The sequence below is a fragment of the Plecotus auritus genome (genome assembly GCF_963455305.1).
Source record: "Plecotus auritus genome assembly, chromosome: 1".
Taxonomy (NCBI): Eukaryota; Metazoa; Chordata; class Mammalia; order Chiroptera; family Vespertilionidae; genus Plecotus; species Plecotus auritus.
Genome location: NC_137770.1, coordinates 4,761,262 through 4,775,885, shown reverse-complemented (window position 1 = coordinate 4,775,885; position 14,624 = coordinate 4,761,262). Strand labels below are relative to the sequence as shown.

Below are 14,624 nucleotides of genomic sequence, written 5' to 3'. Positions count from 1 at the left end.
ACCTACCGTGCTCCTCGTCGCTGGACGAGCCCGAGCTGCCTTCCTCCCAGGAGTTGCTGCTGCTGTTGCCATTGGGCGCCGCCGCCGCCAAACTTTTATTCTGCCCATTATTGGGGGCGGCGGCGGCCGAGGCGGCCGAGGAGGAGGAGGAGGCGGCGGCGGAGACTGCGGCGGCCGAGGCGGCCGAGGCGGGGGCGGCCGAGGTGGCGGCGCTGGCCGCGTTGTTCCTCCCTCTCCGCTTCCCTGACACCTCGGGGCCCTTCTCCACCATGGTCGGCATCAGCGGGGGCCGGGGCCGCGCGAGAGTGACGGGGACCCCGGCTCCTGAGGAGGAGGCGCCGGGACGGGACGGGACGGGGGGTGCGGCGGGCGCGGGGCCGGGCGGGCGCGGCAGGGGCTGGGGGCGGCCCAGGCGGGCGGAGCGCGGGGCCGCTTCAAGCCCCCAGCGCCGAGCCGAGCGCAACTTTCGCTCTCATCACCGCCCGCACTTCACTGGCTCCAACTACTCCGGGAGCAGCGGGCGGGAGGGAGGGGAGGGGCGGGGCCTGGCCGCGGGGGGAAGCCGCGTGCAGCCCAACCCGATGCGGAGCGGCTCCGCCCCCGCGCGCTCCCATTGGCTCTCGTGGGATTTGGACGGTGAGCTGCCTCCCGGTTGGCTCGGCGCACCCGTCTATCCCAGGCACGGGGCGGGAGGAGGGGAGGGGCTCGGGCTTCCGTTGGTCAGGTTCGGTTGACGCGTATCGCCCGCTGTACGTGGTTTGAGGTTTGCAATCTCTCTACGCCCCATGATCCCTCTCTCCCGGCACCGCGAGGAGTTAGCCGCCTCCCCGCCCCCTCCCGCTGCCGGGGTGCCCACCCCCTCCCCTGCGCGCACCCCCGGCGGCCTCGGCCCCCACATCCCCCGAGGGTCCCCACCGAGGGTCCCATCGGCTTCAAAAAGTAAAATATGGGCGACATGAGAACAGAAATTGAATGGAAGGTCGGGACTACTTTCCCCCTCGCGCGGAGGAGTACATTTCACAGTTTGAATGGGTCTATACAAAGAGGAAACTAATTGAAAGAAACTAATTGCGCCCCCACTTTACCCAAGGGATTCGGGGGTGCAGCAGGGCCTGGGGAGCCCTGGTGCAGAGGGCGGGGTTCCCAGGTGACAGTCTCCGGAGGGGAAGGCGGCGGTGCGGCAGCTCGCGGGGTTCGTTCTGCTAATTGGTGGGGGAGGTGGGAAGTCACCGTAATTGCCCGAGTTGCGGGGCGCGCCGCGCCCGCCGAGGCCGGACGGGAGGGTCCCCGCGGTCCGGACGCCGCTTAGAGACCAGCGCAGGGCCCGGCCCGGGGGGAGGGGCGCACTTGCAGAAAGGGGGAGGGGACTTGAGAAATGGGCTGGGGGCCCGGATGGGTAAAGAGGAAGAAGCTATTTTCATCCCAAGCCCGGGCTCGGGGAGGACGGTCAACTTCCTCCCAGGCAGGAGCCACTTTTCCGGATCTGCTGCCGGCCTTGTCTCCCCCTCCACCCCGGGCCCCGCTGAGGGAGAGCACGACCCCGCCCTAGACATCCCTGCCCCGGAGACCGACCACCGGCGGCCCGGGGCCACTGCAGACCGGCATGGTCGGTGTCTGCCCCTCCCCCACCCCCATCCCCACCCCACCCCACCCCCAGGCTGCTCGTCCATAATTAGCCAGCGAGAGGTCTATAATTGAATTTTTTTAATGCAGCGACGGCTATTTTTCTTTTAAGTTACTTCAAACCTGAGCTTAATATGGGGACAGTTTACACCAGCTCAGGATTATAAATAGCTACAGGGAGAAATCTGGAGTTTTATGGTTTTATAGCCCAAATAACTACTGTTCGCTTCTATGGTGTGTTTTTTTGTTTTGTTTTTTTTTTTTTTTTTGCAGCATGAACCATTATTATTAACTTCCATGAAGTGGCCAGGTTCGCTTCTGCCTAAATGGCTTTTGAGATAAAGGGCTGGGAGCCCTCCCTTCCCCAGGAGGGACCCCTGCCCCACCGAGTTCAGAGCCCAAGGCCCTGGACTGCCCTGCCAGGGGGAGCCTCTCCTTGGAGAGCCCCAGGCAGTGCTGGGGTGAGTCCCTGGCATAGTCCCTGCCAGCTGGCCTGGGTAGGGTGTGGACAGCAGAGCCAGGCAGGGGAGAAGTACTGAGGTGGCATTCCCCAGGGGCTGGGCCACCTGGCTCAGGGCTGTGACTTACCTGGAAGGGAGCTCTGCTTGAGAAATGGGGTGAAGAGCATGATACTCAGTGGGTGTCTGCGAAGTTCTACCACCAAACTCTGAAAAGATCGGCCTACAAGGGCACAGGTAACCCTGAGTCATGTCTTAGGGTAGGAAGTCACCAGCCCCACCCGCCAACTCCAAGCTTGGGGCTGCCTGGCGTCTGGATTGGACTGTGGGTGCATCACTGGGCTGTCCCACCATTCACATTTCTCAACAAACTCTTAGTAACACCTAACAGACCAAGGCCACTTGGGTACTACATTGGCCTTGAACCTCTCAGCTTCCCCATCAATGAAACAGATAATAGTACCTACTTCCTGGCCTGGCCTCCCAGCTCCTCCTTCCTTCCACCATGGGAAGCCCTCCAACCGCTCCTGCCCGGCCTATTGCTCGGGTGGGTGGGGGTGGGGTACACACCACCTTTCTGATTGGGAATTTGTGATAAACTTCAAACTGGCATAGAGTCAGCAGCTCACCATGTTTTTCAGTGACACTCCCACTCTGAGACTAAGATTTCACACCCTCTCCCCCTCCTCTCACCCCTCACAGCCCCTCCTGCCCTCACACCCAGCGCCAGACCTCACCTCCCTCTTCAGTGAAAAAAAACAGAAGCCATCACATAGCATCCCTCTCACCTTCCGGTCTCCAGACCGACACATCTCCCTGCCTGGCACCCACCTGCCCCGCGGGCTCTCCTACCCTGAGCTTGATCTTGGGCACCCTCCCCCTGCTGCCCTCCCCTTTATGCTCTCCTGAGCCGTCAGCCTCCGTACCCCTGGTCCGTATTTTAAAAAAAGTGGAGAAATTCTCCCTTTCTCCTACATGTCCTCCTGCCTCCTCCCATTTCTCTACTCCCCCCACAGAAAACGCCAAAGGTGTGTCTCACCGTGGAATACTATGCAGCAGTAAAAAAGAAGGGTCTTTTGCCCTAGCCGGTTTGGCTCAGTGAATAGAGCATCAGCCTGCGGACTGAAGGGTCCCAGGTTCCATTCTGGTCAAGGGCACATGCCCAGGGGAGGGCTTGATCCCCAGTAAAGGGTGTGCAGGAGGCAGCCGATCAATGATTCTCTTTCATCACTGATGTTTCTCTCTCTCCCTCTCCCTTCCTCTCTGAAATCAATAAAAATATATTTTTTTTTTAAAAAAAAAAGGTCTCTTACCCTTTGGGACAGCATGGAGGAGCCTGGGGAGCATCATGCCAAGTGAAATAAGCCAGTCAGAGAAAGACAAGTATCCCACCATCTCACTCCGATGTGGAATCTAATGAACAAAACAAACTGATGAAGAGAATGGACCCAGGGACACGGAAGCATGGAGCAGAGTGCGGAATCTCGGAGGGAAGGCGGAGGAGGGTGGGTGGGAGGTGATCAACCAAAGACCTTGTGTGCACATATGCATGGCCCCTGGGTACAGACAGTAGAGTGGTGAGGGCCGGGGCAGGGTGGGCTGGAGGGGGATGATGGGGGAAAAGAGGGGCATGTAATACTTTCAACAATATGTTTTAAAAATGCGTCTATAGCCAAAACCGGTTTGGCTCAGTGGATAGAGCGTCAGCCTGCGGACTGAAAGGTCCCGGGTTCGATTCCGGTCAAGGGCATGTACCTTGGTTGCGGGCACATCCCCAGTGGGAGGTGTGCAGGAGGCAGCTGATTGATGTCTTTCTCTCATCGATGTTTCTAGCTCTCTATCCCTCTCCCTTCCTCTCTGTAAAAAATCAATAAAATATATTTTTAAAAAAAATGCGTCTATACCTCCCTTCTCCACTCCCTACCTTCCCAGCCTCTACTCACCCCTCACCCCGCCCCCCCCTCCCCCCCCCCCCCCCCCCCGCAGGGCTGTGTCCCCACTCGCAACTCTTGCGAGGTCACCGCACCCTTCCTGCTGCCCAATCCAGCGGTCACCTCTTGGTCTCACCTGAACCCACATTCCTCTCCCAGAAATCCCCTCGCTTCTCAGGGCCTCGTTCTCCCACCGCACAGAGCACCCCCCCCTGCCCGCGCTCAACTCCCTTTGCTGCCTCCACCCCCTCCTTCCAGCCTGTGATTGTTGGGGTTCCTCCTGGACCCCCTGCTCTGGGCCTAGCACCTGTTAAATATTTGTTGAGAAATGAGTGATAGGAAAGTAATGTCAGGCTGCTGTGGGTGCACAGCGGGGAGGGCTCCTGGAATAAGGGAGGCCTGACCAAGAGGTCAAATAATGGGGGGCGAGGGCCTGGGGCCTCCCGGCCCAGCATCTGCCTGGAAGCCCGCCCCCCGCCCACACTCAACAGCTCCTCCAGGACCAGATGGTTGTCCCGGCCTGTCCCACCCCAGCACGTGCCCCAGGCCTGGCCAATCAGCGCGCCCCAGCCCTCTGGCTGCAGCGATTGGCTCAGGCGTGGGCACGTGACCTAGCCAGACCAATAAAAGCCCCTTCAGGCCCTTTTTCTGGAGCTTTCAAGGAAGGGCTTCCTTCTGGAACGTAGGCCCAGGGCCTGGGAAAGCTGAGAGCCTCCAGGGCAGGGCCTGGGCAGGCAGGCCGGCAGCCGTGCAGAGGCTGAGGAGGCGCCGCGCAGGCCCCGGGGCCAGTGCAGGGCCCTGGAGAGCGCACCCTGCTCCTGGGAGCCCAACCTACCTCGCCAGCCTGAGGCAAGGAGGGTTGAGTCCTGATAGGATCTCTGAGCGCTCCCCAATGCCCGCACCCTGTAACCAGGCCTGAAATCCTGGCCTTTATTTTATTTTATTTTTTTAAGTATATTTTATTGGTATTTTACAGAGAGGAGGAGAGAGGGATAGAGAGCTAGAAACATCGATCAGCTGCCTCCTGCACACCTCCCACTGGGGATGTGCCCGCAACCAATGTACATGCCCTTGACCGGAATCGAACCCAGGACCCTTCAGTCCGCAGGTCGACGCTCTATGCACTGAGCCAAACCGGTTTCGGCAATCCTGGCCTTTAAAGTGAGCACCTTGAGTTTCTGTTACAACTCAGAGAATGTAGCATGAGACAAATAGCCAGACATCCCCCCGGTGCAGAACAAGGAAGGAACACGCAGGCAGAGAAACAGCATCTTCGTCTCTCCTCCCGTGAAAGGCACGGTAATAGCTGTCTTCAGGGTGTAACTGTGCCTGGTCCTGCTCTCAGCTCTTGTCATCCGCCTGGTCATCCCACCACCAGATGATCAGTTATGACGGCGCACCCACGCCTCGAGTGAAGGAAACGGAGGCTGCCTAAACCAAGCAGCTGGCGAGGGAAGAGGGCCGGTCTCAGCCACAGAGGGTGCAGCCCTGGGCCTCCCCGCACACCCAGAGGCTGGGAGGGCAAGGGGGGAGGACGTGACCCAATGCCCTGATGGTACACATAGTGTTCATAATGATTAATTATGCAGTTTTTTTTCAGTGTTATTTTTTATTTTATTTATTGATATTTTTCTTTTTTTGGGGGGGAGGGCGGGGGAGAGAGAGAGAAACATCGATTTGTTGCTCCACTTATGTATGCATTCATTGGTTGATTTTGGTATGTGCCCTGACCAGGGATCAAGCCCACAACCTTGGTGTATGGGGATGATGCTCTAACCAACTGAGCTACCTGGCCAGGGAATTTTTGTTGTTCATCCTCATCAGAGGATATTTTTCCATTGCTCTTTAGAGAGTGGAAGGGTGGAAGCAGAGGGAGAGAGGGGGAAGAGGAGAGAGAGAGAGAAACATCGATGAGAGAGAGAGACATCAACTGGTTGTCTCCCGCACATGCCCCAACTGGAGCCAGGGATCAAACCGGAAACCCAGGTATGTGCCCTTGACCAGGAATCAAACCCTTGACGCTTTGGTGTGAGGGCGGGTGCTCTAACCACTTAGAAACACTGGTCAGGGCCAATTTTTTAGTTTTAGTATTAGTATTGTTAGATGGCTTCTTAGGAAATTCTTCTAAGCAAGGAACAACTTCCCCACGGCTGGAGCCAGACCAAGAGTGGTGGGCTGGGCTGGGGGTACCAGGAACCCAGCCCTGAAGCCAGTCTTGGAAGTTTCAAAGCACCAAAACACAATTCAGAAATAGAGGCTTTGGGCAGGAATTTTTGCCACCCCAGGAGTTGTTTTTTTGTTTTTTTTGTGGTTTTTTTTTTTAATATATCTTATTGATTTTTTACAGAGAGGAAGGGAGAAGGAGAGTTAGAAACATTGATGAGAGAGAAACATCGATTAGCTGCCTCCTGCACACCCCCTACTGGGGATGTGCCCGCAACCAAGGTACATGCCCTTGACCGGAATCGAACCTGGGACCTTTCAGTCCGCAGGCCGACGCTCTATCCACTGAGCCAAACCGGCTAGGGCAGGAGTTTTTTTAAATATATTTTTATTGATTTCAGAGAGGAAGGGAGAGGGAGAGAGAGATAGAAACATCAGTGATGAGAGAGAATCATTGATCGGCTGCCTCCTGCACGCCCCACACTGGGGATCAAGCCTGCAACCCGGGCCTGTGCCCTGACGGGGAATCAAACCATGACCTCCTGGTTCATAGGTCGACGCTCAATCACTGAGCCACGCCGGCCGGGCATCCCCAGGAGTTCTTAACCTGAAGTCTGTGGACAGAATTTGGAGGGACCATGGACCTCAGAGGTTAATTACAGCTTCATTGAAATGAGCCTGTACCGGAACCCAGCATTTTCTTCCGTTGTAAATGTACGCCGTATCAACAATGGCGGCAACACTGCCACCCATACAAGTCATGACACTATCTCATCACATCACAGTTCTTGGAGGGATCGCAGAGCCGTGTGCACGCATCTCCAAAATCACAGGAGGCATTAGACCCGCTGCCGGATCTTGTTACTTAAGGTGTTAACAAATAACTCAAAATAGACCATAACCTAACCATAAGAGCTAAAATTATAAACTCTTAGGAGAAAACACAGGGGCAAATCTTCATGACCTTGAGTTAGGCAAAGGCTTCTTAAACACAATTCCAAAGCGTAAGGAACAAAAGCTATACACAGGTAAACTGGACTTCATCAAAATGAAAATCTTTTTGTGTTTCAAAGGATACCATCCAGAAAGTAAACACAGCCCTGGCCAGTGTTGCTCAGTGGTTAGATCATCACCCCACCCTCTGGAAGTTTCCATTCCCAGTCAAGGGCATGTACCTGGGTTATAGGTTTGATCCCCAGTCCCCATGTGGGAGGCAACCAATGGATGTGTCTCTCTCACATCAATGTTTCCCTTCTCCTCCTCCTCCTCCTCCTCCTCCTCCTCCTCCTCCTCCTCCTTCTTCTTCTTCTTCCTTTCCTCCCTCCCTTCCACTCTCTAAAAATCAACAGAAAAAATATCCTTAGCCAAAACCGGTTTGGCTCAGTGGATAGAGCGTCGGCCTGCAGACTGAAGGGTCCCAGGTTCGATTCCGGTCAAGGGCACGTAACTTGGTTGCGGGCACATCCCCAGTAGGAGGTGTGCAGGAAGCAGCTGATCGATGTTTCTCTCTCATCGATGTTTCTAACTCTCTATCCCTCTTCCTTCCTCTCTGTAAAAAATCAATAAAATGTATTTAAAAAAAAAAAAAAGAAAAAGAAAAAATATCCTTGGATGAGGATTAACAACAACAAAAGAAAGTAAAAACAGTCCATACAATGGGCAACAATATTGGCAAATCACGCCAGGTAAGGGACTTTATCCAGAGTATATAAAGAACTTACTACTCAGTAATAAAAAGATGAATAACCCAATTTTAAAATGGATAAAGTATGGGGAAAGACGTTTTTCCAAAAAAAGACGTACAAATGGCCAATAAGCCCGTGAAAAGATGCTCATCGGGGAAAGGAAATCTAAAGTACACTGAGCTCCCCTGCAGAGGCCAAGCGGGGGGGGGGGGGGGGGGGGGGAGGATGTGGAGGAGCTGGGCCCTCATGCCTGCGGGCGGGACTGAAGGCTGCAGCTGCTGTGGGACGGTCTCATGCTCCTCAAAGAGTTCAACATGGAGCTGCCGCCCTGGCCGGGTAGTTGATTGGTTAGAGCGTCATCTTGATTCCTCAAGGTTGCAGTTCCATCCTCGGTCAGGGCACATACAAGAAAAGAACAACGAATGCATAAATAAGCTGAACAAAAAAATGGATGTTTCTCTCTTTCCCTAAAATCAATTTAAAAATAAACAAGCCCTGGCCAGTGACTCTCAGTGGTTAGAGCAGCTGTGGGCAAACTACAGCCCGCGGGCCAGATCCGGCTGTTCTATCCGGTTCTCTTGCTCTCCCCTCCGCTCCTTTACTTTGAATTTATATTAGTTCACACAGACACTCCATCCATGCTTTTGTTCCGGCCCTCCGGTCCAGTTTAAGAACCCATTGTGGCCCTCGAGTCAAAAAGTTTGCCCACCCCTGGGTTAGAGTGTCCCTTCGCCTGCCCACTGAAGGGTCTTGGGTTCAATTCCCAGTCAAGGGTAGGTACCTGTGTTGCAGGGTCAATCCCTGGCCCTGGACTAGATGCGTGTGGGAGGCAAACAGTCAATGTGTCTCTCTCACATCAATCTCTCTCTCTCTCTCTCTCTCTCTCTCTCTCTCTCTCTCTCTCTCCTCTCTCTCTCCCTCCCTTCTACTCTCTCTAAAAATAAATGGAAAAAATATGCTCGGGTGAGGATTAACTAAAAAGTAAATAATTAATAAATAAAGCATGGAGCTCTCATATGACCCAACAATTCTACCCTTAGATACATAAACAAAAGAATTGAAAACATATGTCCACACAAAAACTTGTATATATGCTCATAGCAGTGTTATTCACAATAACCAAAAAGTAGAAACAACTTAATGTCCTTCTACTGATGAATGGATGAACAAAATGTAGTCTCTGAAAAACAAATATAAAAACAAAAGCCCAGCCAGTGTGGCCCAGTGGTTGAGTGTCAACCTATGAACCAGGAGGTCACAATTCGATTCATGATTCATGCCAGTGTGGGGCTTGCAGGAGGCAGCCAATCAGTGATTCTCTCTCATCATTGGTGTTTCTATCTCTCTCTTTCCCTCTCCCTCTTTCAAATCAATAAAATATATATTAAAGCCCTGACCGGTTTGGCTCAGTGGATAGAGCGTTGGCCTGTGGACTGAAGGGTTCCAGGTTCGATTCTGGTCAGGGGCATGTGCCTTGTTTGCTGGCACATCCCCAGTGGGAGGTGTGCAGGAGGCAGCTGATTGATGTTTCTCTCTCATTGATGTTTCTAACTCTCTATCCCTCTCCCTTCCTCTCTGTAAAAAATCAATAAAATATATTTTAAATATATATATATTAAAAAAGACTAAAAGCAAAAAAAATAAAATTAAAGATAAAATGTAGTCTCCAATGGAATATTATTCAGCCACAAAAAGGAATGAAATACTGTCACATGCTCCAACATGGATGAATCTTTTTTTTAAACTTAGGCAATTTATTTATTTATTTTGAGAGAGAGAAAGGGGGGGGGAGAGAAACATCGATTTGTTGTTCCATTTATTTATTCATTCATTAGTTGATTTTTAAAATATTTTATTGATAGATTTTTTTTAGAGAGAGAGCAAGAGAAACATTGATTTGTTGTTCCACTCATTGGTATGTGCCCTGACTGGTGATCGAACCCGAAACCTTGGTGTGTGGGGATGACCCTATAATTCACTGACCCACCAAGGCCCTATTTTACTTTTTAAATTTAACTTATTGGGGTAACATGAGTGACTCTTGAAAGAGTTACATTAAATGAAAGAAGCCGCTCATAAAAGACTTCATGTTCCCTTATTTCATTTATATGAAACGTCTGGAATGGACACATGTATTGAGACAGGAAGTAGATTGCTGGTGGCCAGGGGCCAGGAGAGGCGGGGACGAGGCGATGGCTGCTAATGCGCGGAGGGCTTCTTTTGAAGCGATCAGGTCGCCTGAAATTGATTGGGGGGATGGATGCACCAAATCGGTTGACTTACACAGTTTAAACAGGTTCACTTCTCCGATGAGAGGTGGAGGCCCAGCTGGGTCTGTCATCAGGGTAGGACTTGTGGCCCAGCTGCGGTCTGTCATCAGGGTAGGACTTCACTGGCCCAGCCCCTTTTCTGCCCTCTTTTGTTTTTTTGTTTGTTCTGTTCTTAAACTATATTTTTATTGATTTCAGAGAGGAAGGGAGAGAGAGAGAGATAGAACCATCAGTGATGAGAGAGAATCATGGATCAGCTGCCTCCTGCACACCCCACACTGGGGATGGAGCCCACAACCCGGGCATGTGCCCTGACCGGGAATCAAACCATGACCTCCTGGTTCAGAGGTCAATGCTCAGCCACTGAGCCACACTGGCCGGCAGTTCCCCCATTTTTATCTAAACACCTTCAGGAATGTTTTACTCTTTCTCTGAGAAGCCTCCCGGCAGGATTGGGGAGCTGGCCACAGGCCTGGGGCCACCAGGCTCGCCAGGGCGACTCCCTTCCAGAGGCCACAGCCACGTGGGCAGACCGAGTGTCCCCAGCCCTGAGAGGTGGCAGAGGGAGGTCTCCAGGTTGAACACCAGCAGTCCTCCAGCTCCGGGTCTGGCTCAAGACTCCGTGTTTGGGGGACTTTTTCCTTCCTGGGGTTCCTCAGGGCACGCTGCTCCCACAAGGCCATTCGCTGGAACTGTGCCACTCGTCCGTCTGCCTGTCTCAGCTCACAGGTCACCTCCTCCAGGGAGCCCCTCTGACTGCCCACCCAGGTCCCCGTGATCTCCTTCTGGCATCAGTCCCAGCTCTAAGGACCTGGTGGTGCTGCCTTTTCCTCCCACTGGGAAATGGGCTCCACAAGGCCCCGTGGGGGGCCAGGTGTGTTTGGGGTCCCCGGCCAGCAGGGGCCTCGCTCACGGCTGCGGACTTGGTACTGGGGTCACACTGGCCTGTCAACATTCAGTCCGGGGACCAGCCACCCAGAGGTGCCAGCCTTCTCAGGGAGGGCAGCACAGCACAGCACAGCACCCCCGAGTGTCCCTGTCCCTGTCCCTGTCCCCGGCCAAGCTCCATCCCCTCCCCACAGACAGCTCCTTAGACTGTGGGCTGGAGGAGAAAATGCACAGCAACCCCTCCCCCACAGGCCCTCCTCCCTCCTGGGTCTCCTCTCGGCCTCGCCTCACCTCCTGGGCCTGTGCACAGGCTGTTCCTCATCCGGGAACCCAGTTCCCCATTCACTCATTCAAATGGCACCCTCAGGGGGCCTTCCCACCCTCCACCTCCTCCAGGGCCTCCAGGCCGCACCCGCCTTATCTCAGTGACAGTTAGGGCTCCCTTTGTTCTCATCTTTGCCTTCACAAGACTCCACCCTGGCCTGGCGCTGGGCCGGTATTGGGTCAGTCCTGCCCCCCACCCCAGGCGAGCCTGGCCTAGAGGGGAGAAGTCTGGTCCTCCGTGCAGTGAGGGGGGGGAGGGGGAGGGAGGGGGGGAGGGGGAGGGAGGGGGGAGGAGGTGGGTCTGGGGAAGGCCACCCAGGACCAGGGCCCAGGCGGGAACCAGCACAGCCCAGGCCTCTTCGGCCTCCACCGTCCAGCGGCCTCCCTCTCCAGGGGCCTCCCTCCCTTCAGCCCTCCCTCCGACTCGCTGCATCTGCCCCCATGGCCAGCGCCCCACGGGCCTCAGGAGGGTTTGGGGTGCTGGCTGGGTGGACCACGAGGGCGCATCCTTCTAGGTGTGTGTGGGGGGGGCCTTTCCCAAGTGCCCGCCATTAGCAGCTAGGTGTGTGGGGGGCGGGGGGGAAGGGGGAGGCATCGCAGAGCTGGGCCGGGGCCCCCCCAGGAGGGCTGGGCTTGTCCCAGAGGGCCACTTCCAAGTCGCAGAAACTCTTAGAAGGAAGGAGAGATGGGGGAGCCCATCCATTGCCCTTTGGCCCTGCCCTGAGCCCCGCAAATGAAAACACAGGGACAGAGACGCCAGAAGGACGGACGGACGGATGGACTGACAAACGGACGGCCACAGTCCCAGAAGCCGAGACGCGGATGCTGAGTGGTCCCTGCCCTGCCCGGGGACAGTGTGTGCCCACACTCACCGCCCCTGCCCTTGGCCTGGGACAAGGGGACTCCCTGCTTGGGGTGCATTTCCTCCCCACGGCCACCTCAGGGCGGCTCTGCTTCTCAGGGCGCAGGGCCAAGCGGGGGACCTTGGGACGCCCTGCGAGGTGCCGAGGAGAGCCCCAAAGGCCACTTACAGAGCCAGAGGCCGATGGCGCTGATGGGCCGGGTGGGGAGGGACAGCAGCGGCCACCGAACGGGACAGGGTTTCCTGTCTGGGCCACGGCCACTCCTGTCCCGGCCACGGATAGTCCAGGCGGCACCGCCCCGTGGACGTCCGTGCTCCACTGCCCTGGGCATCTCCAAAGGGTAAAACGATCCATTGTACGTCATGTGTGTTTCAAAGCGCGCACACACACACACACACACACACACACACACACACACACACACACGGACCTGAGGGACCACAGTTGGAGCCCAGCCCTCAGACCCCACATCAGGGCCCACCGACAGGACCAGAGGGGCCGCTGAAGGAGCCGCGGGGCGACCCTGTGTCTAGACCAGGGGTGGGCAAACTTTTTGACTCGAGGGCCACAATGGGTTCTTAAACTGGACCGGAGGGCCGGAACAAAAGCATGGATGGAGTGTTTGTGTGAACTAATGTAAATTCAAAGTAAAGGAGGGAGGGGAGAGCAAGAGAACCGGATAGAACAGCCGGATCCGGCCCGCGGGCCGTAGTTTGCCCACGGCTGGGCTAGACGCAGCCCCCCCGCCCGCCCGCACTCGTCCTTCCTGTGCCCTGCAAGGCCCACCCAGCAGGCAGGACCTCAGACCCTGTTCTGCCATCTTGCCTTCTGCCTGTCACCACCAGCTCTACCCCATGGCCCTCCTGCCAGTCCTCGAACAAACCAAGCCCAGACCTCAGGGCCTGGGCACCTGCTGCTCTGGGCGCCAGGAATGCGCTTCCCCAGGACCCCCGGTCCCACCCCGACCGCCTCCAGGTCCTGACTCAGCTCTCACCGTCCAGCAGCCTCCCTGCCACCCGCCCCGCACACAACCAGCCAGCAGTCTCCCCGCTGTGTGCCCTCTCTCTCCCCGCTGTGTGCCCTCTCCCCACTGTGTGCCCTCTCCCCGCTGTGTGCCCTCTCCCCGCTGTGTGCCCTCTCCCCGCTGTGTGCCCTCTCCCCACTGTGTGCCCTCTCCCCGCTGTGTGCCCTCTCCCCGCTGTGTGCCCTCTCCCTCCTGTGTGCCCTCTCACTGCTGTGTGCCCTCTCTCTCCCCGCTGTGTGCCCTCTCCCCACTGTGTGCCCTCCCCCCGCTGTGTGCCCTCTCCCCGCTGTGTGCCCTCTCCCCGCTGTGTGCCCTCTTCCCGCTGTGTGCCCTCCCCCCGCTGTGTGCCCTCCCCCCGCTGTGTGCCCTCTCCCCGCTGTGTGCCCTCTCCCCGCTGTGTGCCCTCTCCCCGCTGTGTGCCCTCTCCCCGCTGTGTGCCCTCTCCCCGCTGTGTGCCCTCTCCCTGCTGTGTGCCCTCTCACTGCTGTGTGCCCTCTCCCCGCTGTGTGCCCTCTCACTGCTGTGTGCCCTCTCACTGCTGTGTGCCCTCTCACTGCTGTGTGCCCTCTCCCCGCTGTGTGCCCTCTCACTGCTGTGTGCCCTCTCACTGCTGTGTGCCCTCTCACTGCTGTGTGCCATGGGCTCCACCTAGACCGCAGCCCCCCCCCCTCCCCGAGGGCAGGACCTCCTGGCCCTCTTGTCTGTTGTTTTTTTGTTTTTTATATTTTTATTGATCTCAGAGAGGAAGGGAGCAGGAGAGATAGAAACATCAGTGATGAGAGCATCATGGATCAGCTGCCTCCTGCACGCCCCGCACTGGGGATCGAGCCCGCACCCCGGGCCTGTGCCCTGACCGGGAATCAAACTGTGACCTCCTGGTTCATAGGTTGATGCTCAACCACTGAGCCATGCTGGTCGGGCCTCCTGTCTGTTCTGCTCACTGCTCTTTCTCCAGAGCCCAGCGTGGTATGGGCTCAGTGGCCTCCAGAGCCCAGCGTAGTACGGGCTCAGTGGCCCTCCCGGAGCAGCTGAGAAATAAATGTGCCGCTATGGGCGGGGGTGCTGCCGTGGCCAGTGGACCGGGGTGTCCTGCGGGCCTCTCCCCGAAGCGCCCACCCGCCCAGCTCCGGCTTTGTTGTTGGTACCCACCCTGCGGGAGACAGAATGTTCTCACAGCATCTTCTTGCTGAGAAGGCAAATATTCAAAAATACTTGGACTGGGTGAGCCGCCCAGGATGAAGTGACTCATTAGGGCACCACCTCCCCGCATGTCCGGGATCTGTGTCTCGGGGCGAGGGGGCGGGGGCGTGCCACAGTGGCCCAGACCCTCCGGCCACTGCCAGGGCATGTCTGGGCGGACCCCAGGGGAGCGGGCAGTGCACCAGGCCTGGCTTC

General features: G+C 56.3%; 1 protein-coding gene across 1 annotated transcript in view; it reads right to left on the bottom strand.

Annotated features, from left to right (window-relative positions):
* Window positions 1-522, bottom strand: part of RCOR1 (REST corepressor 1) — a 102,988-nt gene extending 102,466 nt beyond the window's left edge. The window contains exon 1 of the mRNA XM_080644885.1: window positions 7-522. Coding sequence (XP_080501011.1) covers window positions 7-280 — 274 coding nt within the window. The 5' untranslated portion in view covers window positions 281-522. The remainder of the gene's footprint in view (window positions 1-6) is intronic.
* Window positions 523-14,624: the final 14,102 nt, after the last annotated feature.